The sequence below is a fragment of the Euleptes europaea genome, chromosome 3 (assembly GCF_029931775.1).
Source record: "Euleptes europaea isolate rEulEur1 chromosome 3, rEulEur1.hap1, whole genome shotgun sequence".
NCBI classification, from domain to species: Eukaryota; Metazoa; Chordata; class Lepidosauria; order Squamata; family Sphaerodactylidae; genus Euleptes; species Euleptes europaea.
The window spans coordinates 26,603,496-26,619,468 of record NC_079314.1 but is presented as its reverse complement, the minus strand read 5'-3'; the positions used below and the strand labels follow the sequence as shown (position 1 = coordinate 26,619,468).

The 15,973-nt window shown below is 47.1% G+C and overlaps 1 protein-coding gene and 1 non-coding gene across 2 annotated transcripts in view; both read right to left on the bottom strand.

Annotated features, from left to right (window-relative positions):
* Window positions 1–15,973, bottom strand: part of ELOA (elongin A) — a 35,290-nt gene that overhangs the window by 11,772 nt on the left and 7,545 nt on the right. The window contains exons 2-6 of the mRNA XM_056846886.1: window positions 11,278–11,334; window positions 8,967–9,085; window positions 6,246–7,437; window positions 2,803–2,917; window positions 866–1,021 (exon numbers count right to left, since the gene is read on the bottom strand). Of these exons, the coding sequence (XP_056702864.1) occupies window positions 866–1,021; window positions 2,803–2,917; window positions 6,246–7,437; window positions 8,967–9,085; window positions 11,278–11,334 (1,639 nt within the window). The remainder of the gene's footprint in view (window positions 1–865; window positions 1,022–2,802; window positions 2,918–6,245; window positions 7,438–8,966; window positions 9,086–11,277; window positions 11,335–15,973) is intronic.
* On the bottom strand, window positions 14,907–14,978 carry TRNAA-GGC (transfer RNA alanine (anticodon GGC)). Its single transcript has one exon. It is a non-coding gene; the product is annotated as a tRNA-Ala (tRNA).

Sequence of the window (15,973 nt, the reverse complement as noted above, 5' to 3'; positions counted from 1 at the left end):
CCAAAAAGAAATCTTGAAGGTTTATTGGAGAGTGGGATGCTAGAAGAGCCAGTCTGTGAAAGGGAATGGAAACGAAGACTACAGGGCTCCTTAGAGAAGTTTCAGGAAAGGGAAACGACAGAAGTGAATAGCTGCCAGGAATCCAAGGGCAAGCCATGCGCAGATTTATTCTGGTACACTAAAACCATTGTGCAAGGTGCTTCTGCGTATATTTATTACCACTGCATGACCTTGTGTGTGCTGCTTCCTAATAAAAAAACTTGCAACCACCACCATTTGGGCAGCAGAAACATTATGGATTATGAATCACCATGTCAATCCTCACTAATGCTATCATTAATTATTACTAAGTGGTCTTTCTCATACTGGCTCCTTGCTGATCACTTGCTCCGGGTTTTGACATATTTTGGTTCTTTCATGGTCAAAGGTTGCTGTGGCTCAGTGGCAGAGCATCTGGTCGGCATGCAGAAGGTCCCAGGTTCAATCCCTGGCATCTCCAGTTAAAAGGACTAGGCAGGCAGGTGATGGGAAAGACCTCCGCCTGAGACCCTGGAGAGCCGCTGCCGGTCAGAGTAGACAATACTGACTTTGACGGACTAAGGGTCTGATTCAGTATAAGGCAGCTTCATGTGTTAACGTGACCCCAAGTCAGGGAAAAGAATCAGCGGATGGGGAAAGAGTGAAGCACCCTCCCATACACTGCTTCTCCTCTCCAAATACCTGCATCTGTTTTACCATCCCCTGGCAGACGTGAGGAGTCAGAAAGCACACCTTGCCTAAGTCTTCGATCGACAGCAGTACAGAATTCGACCTACAACAGCCACCCAGAGCGCCCGACAAGCGAGTCACAGCTGGTAATACTCACAGTCGATATTATTGCTGAGGACTCGGATGCACTGCTCATACAGAGACATCATCTTCGGGAGGTAGGCGCTCTTGGATCCTGAATACACCTGCATCTTGGAATTCAGCCTGCGTCCCGTGAAACCTGCTTCATCCTCCTCTGTGGGGGAGGACAATGCTGCAAAACAAGAGATTACGGGGGGGTGGGGGGGGGAGAGACATGCATTACTATCAAATCTCAAGATCCAGCACAGAGATCAAGTGCAGATAGTCAAAGGCAATCTGATTTAAAATGTTTCATTGGGTCAGACTGACAATCTGCCTAGTCCAGCAGCAGCTAATCTGTCAATGGCTGGATGAGTCCATCCTCAGAAGATTAAAAATGTTTCATTGGATTAGACTGACAATCTACCTAGTACAGCAGTAGTCAATTAAATCACTCCGCAAGGCAAAACCCAACAACAAAACAAAAGGTTCACGGAAGCAAGCTCATCTTTAATGGCCTTTGGAAAGCAAGCTCAAAGTTTCAATTCTAACAGGACTTTGCAGGGTATGGCCTGGCTATGCCACCTCAGGACAGAAAGTGGCATGGTACAGCCCAGGAGTCCCCAAACCTTTTGAGCCTGCAGGCACCTTTAAAAAACAAGGCGGCAGGCACAATCACAAAACGGCTGTCAGTGGAACAGGCTTCCTCGGGAGGTGGTAAATGCAACTTCCCTGGAGGTTTTTAAGCAGAGGCTAGATGGCCATCTGTCAGCAATGCTGATTCTATGACCTTAGGCAGATCATGAGAGGGAGGGAATCTTGGCCATCTTCTGGGCATGGAGTAGGGGTCTCTGGGGTGTGGGGGGGTAGTTGTGAATTTCCTGCATTGTGCAGAGGGTTGGGCTAGATGACCTTGGTGGTCCCTTCCAACTCTAGGATTCTATGATCTGCCTGTTGCTCTTCAGGCTCCAGTGACAGCAAGACAAACCAGGAAGTCAAAGTCATGCTTCAAACCTGAGAGATTAGGCAGATTATGACAGGGAGGGCATCTTGGCCATCTTCTGGGCATGTAGGGGGGCACTGGGGATGTGGGGCGAGGGGGGCAGTTGTGGATTTCCTGCATTGAGCAGGTGGTTGGACTGGATGACCCTGGTGCTCCCAACTCTGTGATTCTATGAGGTGGAGAATCACAAAATGGCCTGCCGCAGGAAGATCGCAAAATGCCAGGGAGTGAGGTTATACATAACTCTAGCAGTAACAATTTGACATTTCAGGCAGAAGCCTTGTTTCACAAGATACCTTTTAACCTGCATAGCCAGTCTGAAACTCTGCCGGGCAAACGCCCCACTTAGCCCCTCCTACTTTCTAAAAGCACTTGGTGGGAACCAGGAAAGGTGTTGGCGGGCACCACGCTGGGGACCCTGGGGGTAGGGCGACCCTGTCAGATTTTGAAAGCTGAGTCGAGTCGGCCCCAGCCAGGGCTTGGACGGGAGACTACCAGGTAAGACTGTGGCTGCTAGGCAGAGGAAAGCAATGGAAACCACTTCTGCTTCTTGCTTGCCCTGAAAGCTGCTTTGCTGGGGGTTGACATAAGTTGACTGTGACTTGACGGCATTGACAGACATACTGTTACACCAAGCACAGAGGGTCTCCTCTATTTGGGGAAATTAGCTGGAGACTAAATAGAGCTTTGCAAGAGGCTGGCGTGGGGATCTTTCTAAACCAATTCTGCCCCCTATGCCACCCTTCCTAGCAATCAGACTGTTACACGTTACAGGGATTGTTTTTTAATGATGCCACTGTGAGATTCATTCGCCATTTTCAACACTGTAAGCGGGAGTGTTGGATGGAAAGGAAAATAAATACGTTCGCAAGATTAAAAAAAAAACGCTCCCAACACCTCTCTCCTGCACCAAAGAACAAAAAAAGGATTTCCTCAAATAGGCTCCATTCCATCCTCATCTCCAAAGTTACCTTTCCTCCTTGGCTGGCTGAGGGGGAGTGAATCCAGCGAAGGAAGAGGGCGGTAGGAACTCTGGATTGGGGGCAAAGGTATGTCAGGGAGTGTTGGCACCACGTCAATGGGGATCTGGAGGGGGGGAAACACAGAGCACTTAGGTATAGTAGCCTTTCATGCAAGTACCAAAAAAAGTTACTAGTCCACAAAAATGTTTACTAGCTATCCTTTCCTCTCACACACACACATTAGACATTTGTGCAGGAAGGGGGGAAATCTCTTCCCGTTTGCATGTTTCTCGGCTTTGTCTCCTGGAGGCAGTTATCACTCACCTCAGGCGACCAACTGAGTCACATGGACAAAGGCAGCCTGGTAGCAACAGATGATGCTCAGAAGAACAACATATTTCTTTGGTAGGGAAGGGATTATAATTTTCTTTAGTTTCAAGGCTTATGAGACCACAGCACATTAAAAGATGCAGGAAGGACAGACCAATAAAAATTGAGGTGGTTTACACCACCTCACAGAGCATGTCAGAGGTTTCTCACGTATTTAACATTTCGTCAGGTGAGAGCCCTGTGGCGCAGAGTGGTGAGCTGCAGTACTGCAGGTCAAAAGCTCTGCTCACGACTTGAGTTCGATCCCAACGGAAGTTGGTTTCAGGTAGCTGGCTCAACTCAGCCTTCCATCCTTCCGAGGTCGGTGAAATGAGTACCCAGCTTGCTGGGGGTAAAGGGAAGACGACTGGGGAAGGCACTGGCAAACCACTCCATAAACACAGTCTGCCTAGTACAGGGGTCTCAAAACTGCGGCTCCAGAGCCGCATGCGGCTCTTTGGCCCGTTGAGTGCGGCTCTCCTGCCTGAGAGAGAGAGCGGGCACGCTGTCTCTCTCCCCCACCCCCGCCATGGAGAATGGCTGGTCCCCCTTTCCCTTGCCCTCAATGGTTGGGAGGCTAAAGCCTGCCCTCCCCTCTAGCCGCGCGATTGCTGGGCGGGCGGCTCCGCAGTTCCTGGCCCCCCTGCCCGCCTATCAGCTGTTAGGCATGGCGGGCTTCCTTTGGTAGACCTGGCCTCCGGCTGAGTCCCATTGGGAGGCCATGTCTACCCACTGGCTTTCTTGGCGGTAGACCTGGACTCCGAGGAGGGGAAAAAGTCCCCCTTCAGAGACCAGGTCTACCAATTGGCTTCTATGGGCCTCCAGAGGCCAGGTCTACTGCCAAGAAAGCCAATGGGTAGACCTGGCCTCCCAATGGGACTCAGCTGGAGGCCAGGTCTACCAATAGGCTTTTATGGCGGTAGACCAGGCCTCCAGACGAGGACTCCGGACGGGGAGGGGGAAATGGCAGGGACTTACAATTTAATTTTTATCAATAAATAAGATCACTATTAAGTATGATATCAAGTTTTGTTCAGTGTACCTACAGTTTAATTAAGACTTAAAACTTTAATTAAAGTTTATTAAGTTAATAAACAGTGTACCTACCTATATAGTTTAAGTTTAAGAAATTTGGCTCTCAAAAGAAATCTCAATCGTTGTACTGTTGATATTTGGCTCTTTTGACTAATGAGTTTGCTGGCCTAGTAAACGTTGGGATGTGACGTCACCCCATGGGTTAGGAATGACCCAGTGCTTGCACAGGGGACTACCTTTACCTTTTAAGGTGATATACAAAATGTTTAGATAACTTGATGTGTATGACTCCAAATACATTTTTCTTTGTAGACAGGCACTGGTTAGAAAGTGCTGTTTTCCCCAGTGTCCTTTCCCACTGTATTTTGCACCTTCACCACAGAACTGCCCAATCCTACCTCTGCCCCGCAAAAAAATGAAAAATAATTTCCCCTAGAAGCAAAGACTGGAAATAGTTAAAGAGCAGATCAACGTTCTCCATGGGATGGAAGAGAACAAGTATTCTTAGGGTGCTAACAGGGTCATCCTAATCGAGTTACACCCTTCTAAGTCCTTCGAAGTCAGCAAGCTTAGAAGGGTGTAAAGCTTTGTTCAGGATCTTGCTGAGACAGTTGCAGGAATAAAACAGGAGTGAAACATCATCCAAATGGAAGAATGGATGACAGGTGTGGTTCCTTGCTCATCCTTCCCCCCCCCCCCAGCATCAAGTCATAATATAGCAGAGTAGTTTATGTGGTAGAAAGAGTAGGAATCCAGTAGCACCTTAAAGACTAACAAAATTTCTGGCAGGGTGTGAGCCTTTGTGAGCCACAGCTCACTTCTTCAGCTCACAAAAGCTCAGACCCTGCCAGAAATTTTGTTAGTCTTTAAGTTGCTACCGGACTCCTACTCTTTTCTACTGCTAGTGACAGACTAACATGCCTACCCATCGTAGATTATGTGGGTACATGACGACTTATGAAAATGTTTTTGGCTACACTGAAATGAACAGGAGCCTGGTAGTGTGCATTGGGGCTTCCGCAGGTGATCTCCCCCCTCAATTGCATCCTGGGGGTCAGGGGTGTGTAGGCGCTCCCCACTTCTTCTCTCTCCCTTCCAACAAGGTACTCTGAGTTGCCACCCACTCAAGCAGATTCGCCTTTCCCTCATTCACCATTGGCTTGGGACACATGGGCATGGTTGTTCCCAGCTCCCTTTTCTCCTGAAGAAGTGAGCTGTGGCTCCCAAAAGCTCATACCCTGCCAGAAATTGTGTTAGTCTTTAAGGTGCAACTGGGACTCTTGCTCTTTTCCACCCCTTTCTCCTGTTTGCTATTTGTTTGCCTTTACAATCTAGAGCAGTTGGGCAAAGGGGTGTCTCCTCACAGGAAGCTTATCTCTGCTCAGCTAGCAGTCAAAACCCTTGCTGATGTAAAAAACATCCACTGAAAACGTAATTGTACAGTTTCACTCAACTAAGTTCACTTGTTCCTGTTTACAACAGCATTCGAGAATCCTCATTGCTTGCTGCAAAAACCTGGCTACGTAGTGATTGAGCATGAAATTAGTCAGATAGGAATATCAATAGACTTCCTTTACGACCCTTCAGAAAAATCAGTGTTCAATATTATCCAACGCAGATTGCTAGATAATGAAGCGCAAGGCCTTCGCAGCCAAGTCAGGAATAGTGCTTGTGTGAGCTCGGGGATGGTAAAAAGTGAACAGTCAGTGGCAATCTGTTTTTCCCACCAGACAGATCCGAAACAAAGGAGGGCGTCCAGGCTAGCGAGATTTAATGCATTACCATCAGCAATATCACAAGGGAGATTTCAAAAAATACCACTCACAGCTAGCAGTCTAAGAAGTTTATTACTCCCTTCCGTGGGAAAGAGTATTTCCCCCCTGAGATTTTGGTCCCCTGGGTATAATTCAAAACATCTCACACTCCCGTCACAATACCTGAAGAGGCCCCCAAACACACTTCCCCACACACATACACCTTGCCTCAGGACCAAGTCAGTTCTGGGCAAGGTCACTCCCCCGAACTCAGATATTCTGCGTTTGGCTTACCTTAGCTGGTTTGGATGCCTGCGCCTGCTTCTTCTCGCTCACCTGCTTGTGGGATTTTCGGCTCGAGTCGGAGCTCTTGGCGCTAGACTTGGACCCGTTCTGCTTGCCATGCCCTCGGTCCTTGGCGGGGGCGGGGGCTGGGGGCTTGACTGGCACCTTCTTCTTCTTTTTCTTGTGCTGGGGCTGGTCATACATCAGGTAATTCTCGAAGGACATGGTTGGCTTTTCAAACTCGTCCTCTGCTTCCCCATCCCCAAAATCAGAAGGGGAGAAGCTGGCTCTTTTTTTGTTCAAATCGGAGGATTTGGACTTGCCCTCTGGGGATTTTATGCTGCCAGAAGCCGTTTTCTCTTTATTCTTACTGGATGAATCCTGCTCTGGCTTTCGTTTCTCCCGGTCGCCATGCGAGACCTCCGAGCTCGGCTTGGCTTTCTTGGGTTTGACTGGCTCGGAATCCAGGTGCTTCTGCTTCTTGACGTGGTTGCCTAGAGTTTCCTCAAAGTCAATGTGCGTCAGCTTCTCTTTCTTCGAGCTGCCGCCTTCTCTCTTCTTCTCTGGCTTGCTGCTGTCCACAGTCTTCAGCCTTTCCTTGCTGCAGCCCGCCAAAGAAGCTTCTCGAAGCGGCTCTTTGGAAGACCCCTTGTGAAGCCGCTCCAGGCTAAAAGCCGGGACTCTCTCCTCCCCCTTGGCCTCGGGCCGCTGCTTTTCCTTGTGAGAAGATTTATGCTCTTTGCTCCAGCTCAAGCTGGCTTTGTCCTGGGGCTCGCTGAGGGTCCGGCCGTGGCTCCCCTCTTGCCTGTCCTTGTTAGCCTTCCGGTGAAGGACCTTCTGCTCCCGCTCCTCAACTATGCAGAGGTCTGGGGATAATTCCTGAGGGCTCTCGCTCAGCGTGGGCGAAACCGGGTGCCCGTAGTCAGAGCACTCCTGATCAGAGGAGAGCATGGGAGACTCTCTGCCCCACGTCCTGCCCTCTGGCGTGCTGTAGCTCACAGTCTGATGGGGTCTCTCCGGCTTGGGGTACCTTTTGGGCTTCTTTACCCCGTATTCTGGCTCATATGATTGGCTGCAGGAAGGCTGGTATGCTTCCGGATAATCCTGCTCCATCTCCTCATCTTCTTTGGGGGATGGTTCCCGCTGCCGTTTCCTAGAGCTGCTCCGGTCATAGTTGCGTTCTTCAGATTCAAGGTTATTCCTTAACAGAGAGAGACACACACACACGCAAAGAGAGAGTTATGAGCATGAGATGGATCGACTGCAGGGGCAGTCTTTTTTCCCTTTCTGACGCTAGGATTTTTATTTCAAATACATAAACAAAGATATACATTAAAAAAAGAAAACAAACAATATATCTATACACATATATACATAAGACTTCCACTTTCAATTGCAAAGGATACATCTATAATAAAATTATTGCTAGCTCTCTGGTTACCTTTTATACTCTATATCTAACTTATTGTCTTTATTGTCATCACAATAAAGTCCTGTTGACTTGCAGAGCAGATGTTTTATATTCTGCTTTTTTAAAACCGTCTGGCACCAAATTCTATTCACGGCCCAGAAACCGGGGGGGGGGGTCTAGATGGCACAGCTCTATGTGGGTTTAGCTGCCAAGCATCACCCACCATTTGATCACTGCCTGGAGTATAAAGAAGAGGAGACGCATCAGCTGCATTTTTGTTGGCCACAATCTGTGACATCCGATCCTTGCTCGCTGCTTCTTAAAAAGCTGGGCGAGGTCCTTGGGAGGTACAGAGTGGGCCAACATTGATATGCAGATGGCACCCAGCTCTATTTCTCCTTTACGTTTGCAACCTCTTTTCTAAGTTGGAGGTCAGTAACAGCCCGGATCTTAGAACAGTAGCACTCACCTTCTGGAGTATGTCTGATCATCACTTCCATAGTGGAACACTGCTGAGCAGTCTATGACTGGCAGCCCCTAAAGACAGTTTGGAAACTAAAACCACTCTAGGATGAGGAAGCCAGGTTAATTCCTGGCACTGCTCACTGAGTGCATATTACTCCGGTTTGTTATGAGTTATGTGGACTGCCAGTTTTTGCTCCTGAGGTTCAAGGTGAAGATTATTCATTACAAAACCTTTCAAAGCATTTGGTCAAAGATATTTGAGAGGCAGTCTTCTTCCATCTGATCCCTCCCTTTCACTAAGATCCCCAGGAGATCATCTGTACTCTCTACCCCATCCTTAGCTGCCTACTGAAAACCATAGAATCCGGGATCTGACATTCTTCAAAAGACCATGAAGACTTATTTTTTTTGCCTGCCCACTGACCATCTGCTACGACCACTTGTTCCAAATGGGGCGGGTATTAAGTAAGTCAATCATCGACTGTAATGGTATTATTGGTCTATTTGGTGACTCACTTTGAGAAACTCTGTTGGAGGAAAAAGTGTGATATAGAGCATCAGAGAATGAGCAGGGAAACCTGGGTTCAAATCCCCTGGGTGACCTTGGATCAGTCACACATTCTTGGCCTAATCTACCTTTCACTGCTGTTGTGATAAAATGGGGGAAGAGGTTTCTTGAAAAATGGGCGGGATTTTTAACAAAATCTAAATAAACAGCACAGATTCGATCAGTGCCAGAAGCACAATGGAGGGAGACTGATCAGCTTCATTCTTGTTTGTAATGAATTTCAGTGCCTGCTCTGCTCTGTAACTTGGGAAATGCGAGTCTCTGGACATCAAAGCCAAGGGCTTACCTGTCCACTTCCTGGGCGACAGGCACCAGCTTCTTCCACCTCGCCACCAGGTCCTTGGCAAAGTCTCCAACCAGTTCATGTTTCCGCAACCCGTTCACTGTCTTCCCAACTCCAGTCTCCTGCACCAAGGTGTAGAAAACATGCTTAGGTTTGAGAATAATTGATACCCAATATTAAGTTTCCTTTAGCATGTACACCAAAATACCCCCAAAGGTAACATTATGTTTTAAAAATTTTATTAAAATGTGCACATTTTTAGTAGATTTATTTCCCACTCCATACTGGTCCAATTGCCAAAGTGGCCATTTTCTCCAGGGGAACTGATCTCTATCGGCTGGAGATCAGTTGTAATAGCAGGAAATCTCCAGCTAGTGCCTGGAGGTTGGCAACCCTAGTCTCAATAAAGAAAGCATGAAGGAGGCCAGCTGAAGCCTGCTTGAACAGGTTAAACAACAAGGGATGTTAGCCAGTGTGTAATAGTTATTAAGATCATCCGAGCCCAAAGATGGCTTTGGGGTGGTGGGTTCATACCTAACTTTTTGAAGGTACTACTCCCCTTTTTAACAGAAACTTTCAGAGTCTCCTGGGCTGTTTCCACAAGGAGAGCCTTGGCTTCCCTATGGCAGTGCAGTTTTGGGGCGTACCCACATAATATCATCCACTATTCATCATGCTTCCATGTGAACCCTGCTCACTTCGCTGCAATCTTTCCCAAGCCTGGTCTGATGCAATCTTTTTGGAAACTACTGCAGCTAAAGCTAAAGTCCATGGTGCGGACAGGAAGATGAGATCGCCTTTTCAAGCCCTGCCTGCGTTGGCACCATTTTTCTTCACCTGAGTCCCTGCAACAAACATTCTCCCCTTCCACCTAACAGTTTTTTAAAATTAGCAATAGCTAAAACTTTACAGTGTTATGATTTACTGCAACAAATTTACTCATTTAAAAAAAAAAGCTGGAAACAAGTCTCTAGTCCTTTTGGTTGTAAAGCTATAAGGGGAAAATAAAGCAGCTGCATGTTTCTCCTTACAATTCGGCCACAAGAAGGGCTAGAGAGACTTTTTTTTTAAAGAAGGCTGTGAGTTATGTGTTTGTGAAGTGCTGTCAAGTCGCAGCCGACTTCTGGAGACCCCAGCGAGGGGCTTTCAAGGAAAGTGATTAAGCAGAGGTGGTTTGCCATTGCCTGCCTCTGCGGAGTCTTCCTTGGTGGTCTCCCTTCCAAGTACTGACCCTGCTTAGCGTCCGAGATCGGATGAGAAAGGGCTATACCATGTCGCCTTCCTTCCCAAAAGCTGGTTACTAGTACATTATTGCAATACATTGTTAGAATGCTATAGCGGTCACTTTTTTTTTTTAAGCCTGAAGCCCCTGCCCTGAAGGAGACAGCTGCCTGAAGGAGGTATGACACTAAACTGAACAGTCGGGTTATAGTCGCTGTAGTAACATCTCTCCTTGTAGGGAAATAATAGATATGGAGCCATTTAGATAAATGTGTTAATTTCAACATTGTTTTAAATGTACTTTAAAATTGCTTTTATGAATATATACCAATGATGTTAGCCCCCATGAAGGCTTTAAGAGGGGAGTGGGCATGTTCATGGAGGAGAGGGCTATTCATGGCTACTAGTCAAAATGGATACTAGTCATGATGCATACCTATTCTCTCTAGGATCAGAGGAACATGCCTGTTATCTTAGGTGCTTTGGAACACAGGCAGGATGGTGCTGCTGCAGTTGTCTTGTTTGCGGGCTTCTTAGAGGCACCTTGTTGGCCGCCGTGTGAACAGTCTGCTGGACTTGATCCAGCATGGCCTTTCTTATGTTCTTATGAGCCTGGTTTGCCGGGGGAGGGCAGGGTATAAATAAAGTTTCTATTCTATTCTGGTGGGAGTGGGGGAAATGGCAGCTACAGAAGGCCAAGGCAAACAAAGCAAGGAGAAAACTTCCACATGGGTGCTCTACAAGAGACTGCAGAGAACCACCTCCACACAGAAGTGACCTGGACTCCACCACATGCATCCCTCTTTCCGGGATCAATTTTGTTAGCCATGATAGGCAAGGGCAGAGCATGCGAGAGAAAGGCCAGGGCCCTCAGGCCACAACTACCGAGATTCATCCGAGCAATCGCTTCAATAACGTTTTGAGATAGCACCGTTAAAAATGATGGAGTTGCTCATGGGTCATTTTTATCCCCATTGTAAAAATCCCTAGCATAGACATATCTCCCAAGGAGCTCTCAGCCTGTCACTACATGGCTATGGCTGGTGGTTCAACGACAACAACAAAAGTAGCGTCATAACGAAAGAGCTCTTACCAGGAGGATGTCAACCGTTATGGGCAGCTCGGAAAGCCTCTTCAAACTTTTCAGCAGCTGCAAAGACAAAGGAGGGGAAAAAAAACAGGTCTCTTTCTTTCTTCTGCACAGATCACAAAACACAGGAAAACAGCTCTTCCTGGGAGCAGACGTACAGGAAGGGCATAAAACAAAATCAATGGAGTCGGTAAGACGACGGCCACACAGAAGGAATTTAGCCTCGCTGTAAAGAAATATCAGTGATCTTCCGTTGCCGAGAGATGCCAAATTCTTAGGCTGCTGGGCACTGCCATTGGTAACCTGTGACAGCTCCTTCGCAATACCGGGGATCCTCACAGTGGCTTTGGAGATAACTTAATTTTCAACACTGTGCCAAGGGAGACAAATGCCAGCTGTTGGTCCTCCACTGCAGTTACTTATGTGTAAAAAAAAACTGGGGTGGGAGCATGGCTGGAGTCAGATTTCAGCAGGGGAGGGGCATCTGTTAAGTATGCCACCGACAGAAATAGCGTCCTGAATCATTTATTTACTTCATTTGTACCCCGCTTTTCTCCTCAATGGAGAGCCACAGTGCCTTACATCGTTCTCCTCCATTTTATCCTCCTCAGTGGTAGAGCCTCTGCTTGGCATACAGAAGGTCCCAGGTTCAATCCCCGGCATCTCCAAAACCCTCCCCACAGAAGAGCGCCAAAATGTTACTAGTAGCACCTTAGCATACTGGGGGCCCATGAGTGAGAAACAAGGGCGGAAAGCGTTTCATAAAACTAAGGCTCCCGTCTCTTCTGCCCTCCAATGTGGTAAGAAGAGCTAGATTCGAGTTCAGCAACCCCCAGCAATATTTTGGGGTATACGCTTTTGAAAGTCAACGCTTCCTTCAGATACAAGTAGGAATGGAGATCCCCGAGTCCTTATATCCCAGAAGTCTTGTCGGTCTCTAAGATGCTACTGGTCTCTAAGGGGCTCGCTCTCTTTTCTCCGGCCCCTCTCCACCAACTTCCTGCCAGGCAGGGCTCAAGCCCGCCAGGAAACTAAAGCCTCCAAATCTCAGAGCCTTCTCTCCAAGAAACGGCTGCTGGCCATGAAAGCTCAGTGGCGAGGGAATGGCTCTGCAGCACTGCCCTTATCAACTTGTTGAATACACTTTTAATCCTGCTGTTGCTCCAAAAAGAGCACAAGGCAACAGGCACATGGATCTCCCTCCTCCCTTGTATTCTCATGACAACTCTGTGACATAGAATAGACCAAGGGAGAATGCCTGCCGACCCAAGGTCACCCAATGCAAGCAGGGACAGAAGCCTGGCTCTCCTCACCCCTAGTCAAACACTCACAGCCTTATGCCATCTCTCTCATTACAACCTTCTTCCAGCCCTCTTCTTCCACCCAGTTCAGTGTTTAAGTCACCAGTGGTTCCTGGGCCCCAGAGTTTTTGCATTCCTAGGGAGAAGTCTGTGGGACTTCTGTGGGGAGGGGCCGTGGCTCAGTAGTAGAGAATCTGCTTGGCATGCAGAAGGTCCCAGGTTCAGTCCCCGGCGTCTCCACTTAAAAGGACCAGGCAAGTAGGTGATGTGGAAGACCTCTGCCTGAGACCCTGGACAGCGATTGCTGGTCTGAGTAGACAATACTGACTTTGATGGACCAAGGGTCTGGTTCAGTATAAGGCAGCTTCATGTATTCAAGTCCCGTCCCCCTCAGCTGGAGTTGCCAACTCCGGGCTGGGAAATAGTAGGAGGTCTGGGGGGTGGAAGCTGGTGAGGAGAGGGCTTGGGGAGGGGAGGGAGCTCAGTGGTTTATTTACCTTATTTATAGTCTGCCTTTCTCACTGGGACTCAAGGAGGATTACACAGGGTGAGTCAATGCAATCAACAGGATGGAGGCACTCAACATTCAGTCAACAATGCAATAGGATTAGGGTTGTAGAACCAACCCCAAGTCTAAAAACAGAACTGAAGCAAAGCGTAAATGATCACATTACTCATTAAATGGTGCAAAAGGACATAGCAGGGTCCAACTGACAGCAGACTATACACAGTAGTCTAGACTACAGTCCCCGATAACATCTCCAAGCAACTCTGTGAATCATTTAGTACAGTGCAACCCTCTTGCCTGCACAGAAAAGCCCTCTTGAATAACTCCATTTTGCATTGTTTGCGAAAAACCAGGAGTTTGGGACCCTTCCTGACCTACTCAAGTGGGCCATTCCACAAGGTGGGGCCACAACGGAGACGGCACATATCTGGGCAGTGGTTGATTTTGCCCATTTGCGGGTTGGCACCTGCTCCAATAAGCGAAGCTGTTGTGGCAGCGTATAGGGAGACAGAGGGTCCAAGGCCATGAAGGGCTTTGTAGTGATAGCTAATACCTTAAATTGAGCCCGGTAACTGATGGGCAGCCAGTGGAGTGACTGCAGAATGGCACTAATATGCACGCTCCATCTAAGCTCTTGATAATAGTCGAGCCGCACCATTCTGCACCAACTATTGTTTCCAAACTGATTTTGAGGGGAGACCAATGTACAGTGCATTACAGTAGTGTAGTCTTGATGGTTATTGAGGCATGCATCCGGGTGGCCAGATAAATCGTATCTAGGTAAGACCTCGTTGCTAGTGGGAAGGGGCTCACTGTATGGCCCATTTTCAAGGACTCCACCCAACCACCCTGTTCTCCGCCATTTGGGCCTCGAGGTCCTTGCAAGGGCAGCAAGGCCCTTTGGACCTTGTTGGATGTTGCCCTATTGGTGCTGGTTGCAAAGGGGGACCCATAACAATTCAAGCTTCAGGGCCCCAAAAATGTAGGTCCACCACTGATCAGTGGTCAAGTCCGCCGACAGGTCTTAACAAGCAAGTGTTGGCAGGAAAGCGGGCCGCGGATTGTCAGGAAGTCCAGCATGCATCAGCAGGAATATGTGCATGTAATGACTTGTTTGCAATGCAATACTATAAATAGGCAACATGTATGAAATCTAATTTAGATTGTTTCTGAATTGTGTCACAAGCAGTTAACAATAGTGCAAGGGCAATAAGTATTTTAAAAAATCAATTCATATTCAATACCTTCAATCTTTACGGATTACGGCTGCAAACGCAGATACCTACACTTTATCCTGGATTATGGGCTATAGCACAAAAGTTTTTAATTGCATTTCCTTCATCATATTTAATGGAACGTGGGTACAGTGCGGTCACAAATCTGTTAATTAAAAAAAGAAATCAACTGCAAATAGCTAATTGCGGTGATTTAAGAATGCTGCTGACAAAAATAGAGCCGAACATTAATAAATTGATGGCAGCACATCCTTCTCATCAGGATTATTTTTAATGTTATTCATGATTTTTATTTTAATATTATCCTTCGTTATCTTAATTTTCTGTGTGTAATGCATTATGTTACTATGGTTGATGTAAAAAAATAATTTTACAATTTCAAGCTTCAAGGTATTTTATTTACAACATGTTTCTTTACTGTGTTGTAGGACGTAGGTAGAAATATAGATACATAAATGAACACAAATTTGTCACTGCATCTTTCTGTTTGATTGTTTAAAGAAAGTAGATTTCCAGGAGGGCACTGAGTAATTTTTTTTCTGAAAAGGGGGCGGTAGGCCAAATAGGTTTGGGAACCTCTGCTTTAACTGGAGATGCCAGGGATTGAACCTGGGACCTTCTGCACGCCAAGCAGAAGCTCTACCACTGAGCCACAACCCCTCCGCCCCCTGCCCTCAGCCTTGGTGAGAAAGATGGACTGCAAATGAAGTAAATAATTAAAACATGGCATACACTGGAAACAACCTTTGCAATTCAGACTCCTGCACAAAACTTTCTAATCCACATGTGCCCAAATGCACTTATGCAAACTTAGATCACAGCGCAACAAGAACTTTGTTCAGAGAGTTCACCTAGTTGCAGCCAGGGTTTTATGCATTTGGCATGCAGGGGGCTGAAGCACGTTGTTGTGCAATCTAGCACAAAGAACAGCACCAAGAAACTCTCAGCTAACCTCATCTATACCCTATCTTCGACATTTTCGATACCCTAGTCCTCATGGCTGTAGCCACAAGGTGGCACATTGTAGAGACACATCTGGCCTACGCTAACTTCTAATGGAGCCCTCACAGTTTGGCAGGAACGCATGCACAATTTCATTTAAGAGAGGAAACTAGAGGAAAAGGGAACTTTTGGTACACAGGACTGAACGGCAACAGGCAGCAAGACCTGGCCGACATCTTGCGGGCTGCCCCCGGTACTGAGAAATGTACAATTTTTGTTTAGGTCAAAATAACTGGTAATTTTGATCAGAGGGAAAGAAAACCCACATCCTATTCTTTTCTTTTCGCTGAAGCAGCTTCTTTCAAAGCAACACTGTAATGGCTGATGAAGAAATTAACGTTCAGGTGACAGAAACACTTCCTTTTTAAAAAAATCAGTACATCAACACTGGAAGATCCGTATGCTCAAAAGAAGAAGAAACAACTCCCCACCCAAGATTCTGTCACTCCAGAGGTGCTTTCGTAGATACCGTATGCAGCTACATCATAAATGCAGAGGGAATAAAGGTGTGGGTTTTTTTTTAATGGGAGTAAGGTCTACCACCAACGAATACCAGGGTTGCTGTGCAGAGGAAGGCACTGGCAAACCACCTCTGTTAGTCTCTTGCCATGAAAACCCCAAAAAGGGGTCGCCATAAGTCGGCTGCGACTTGA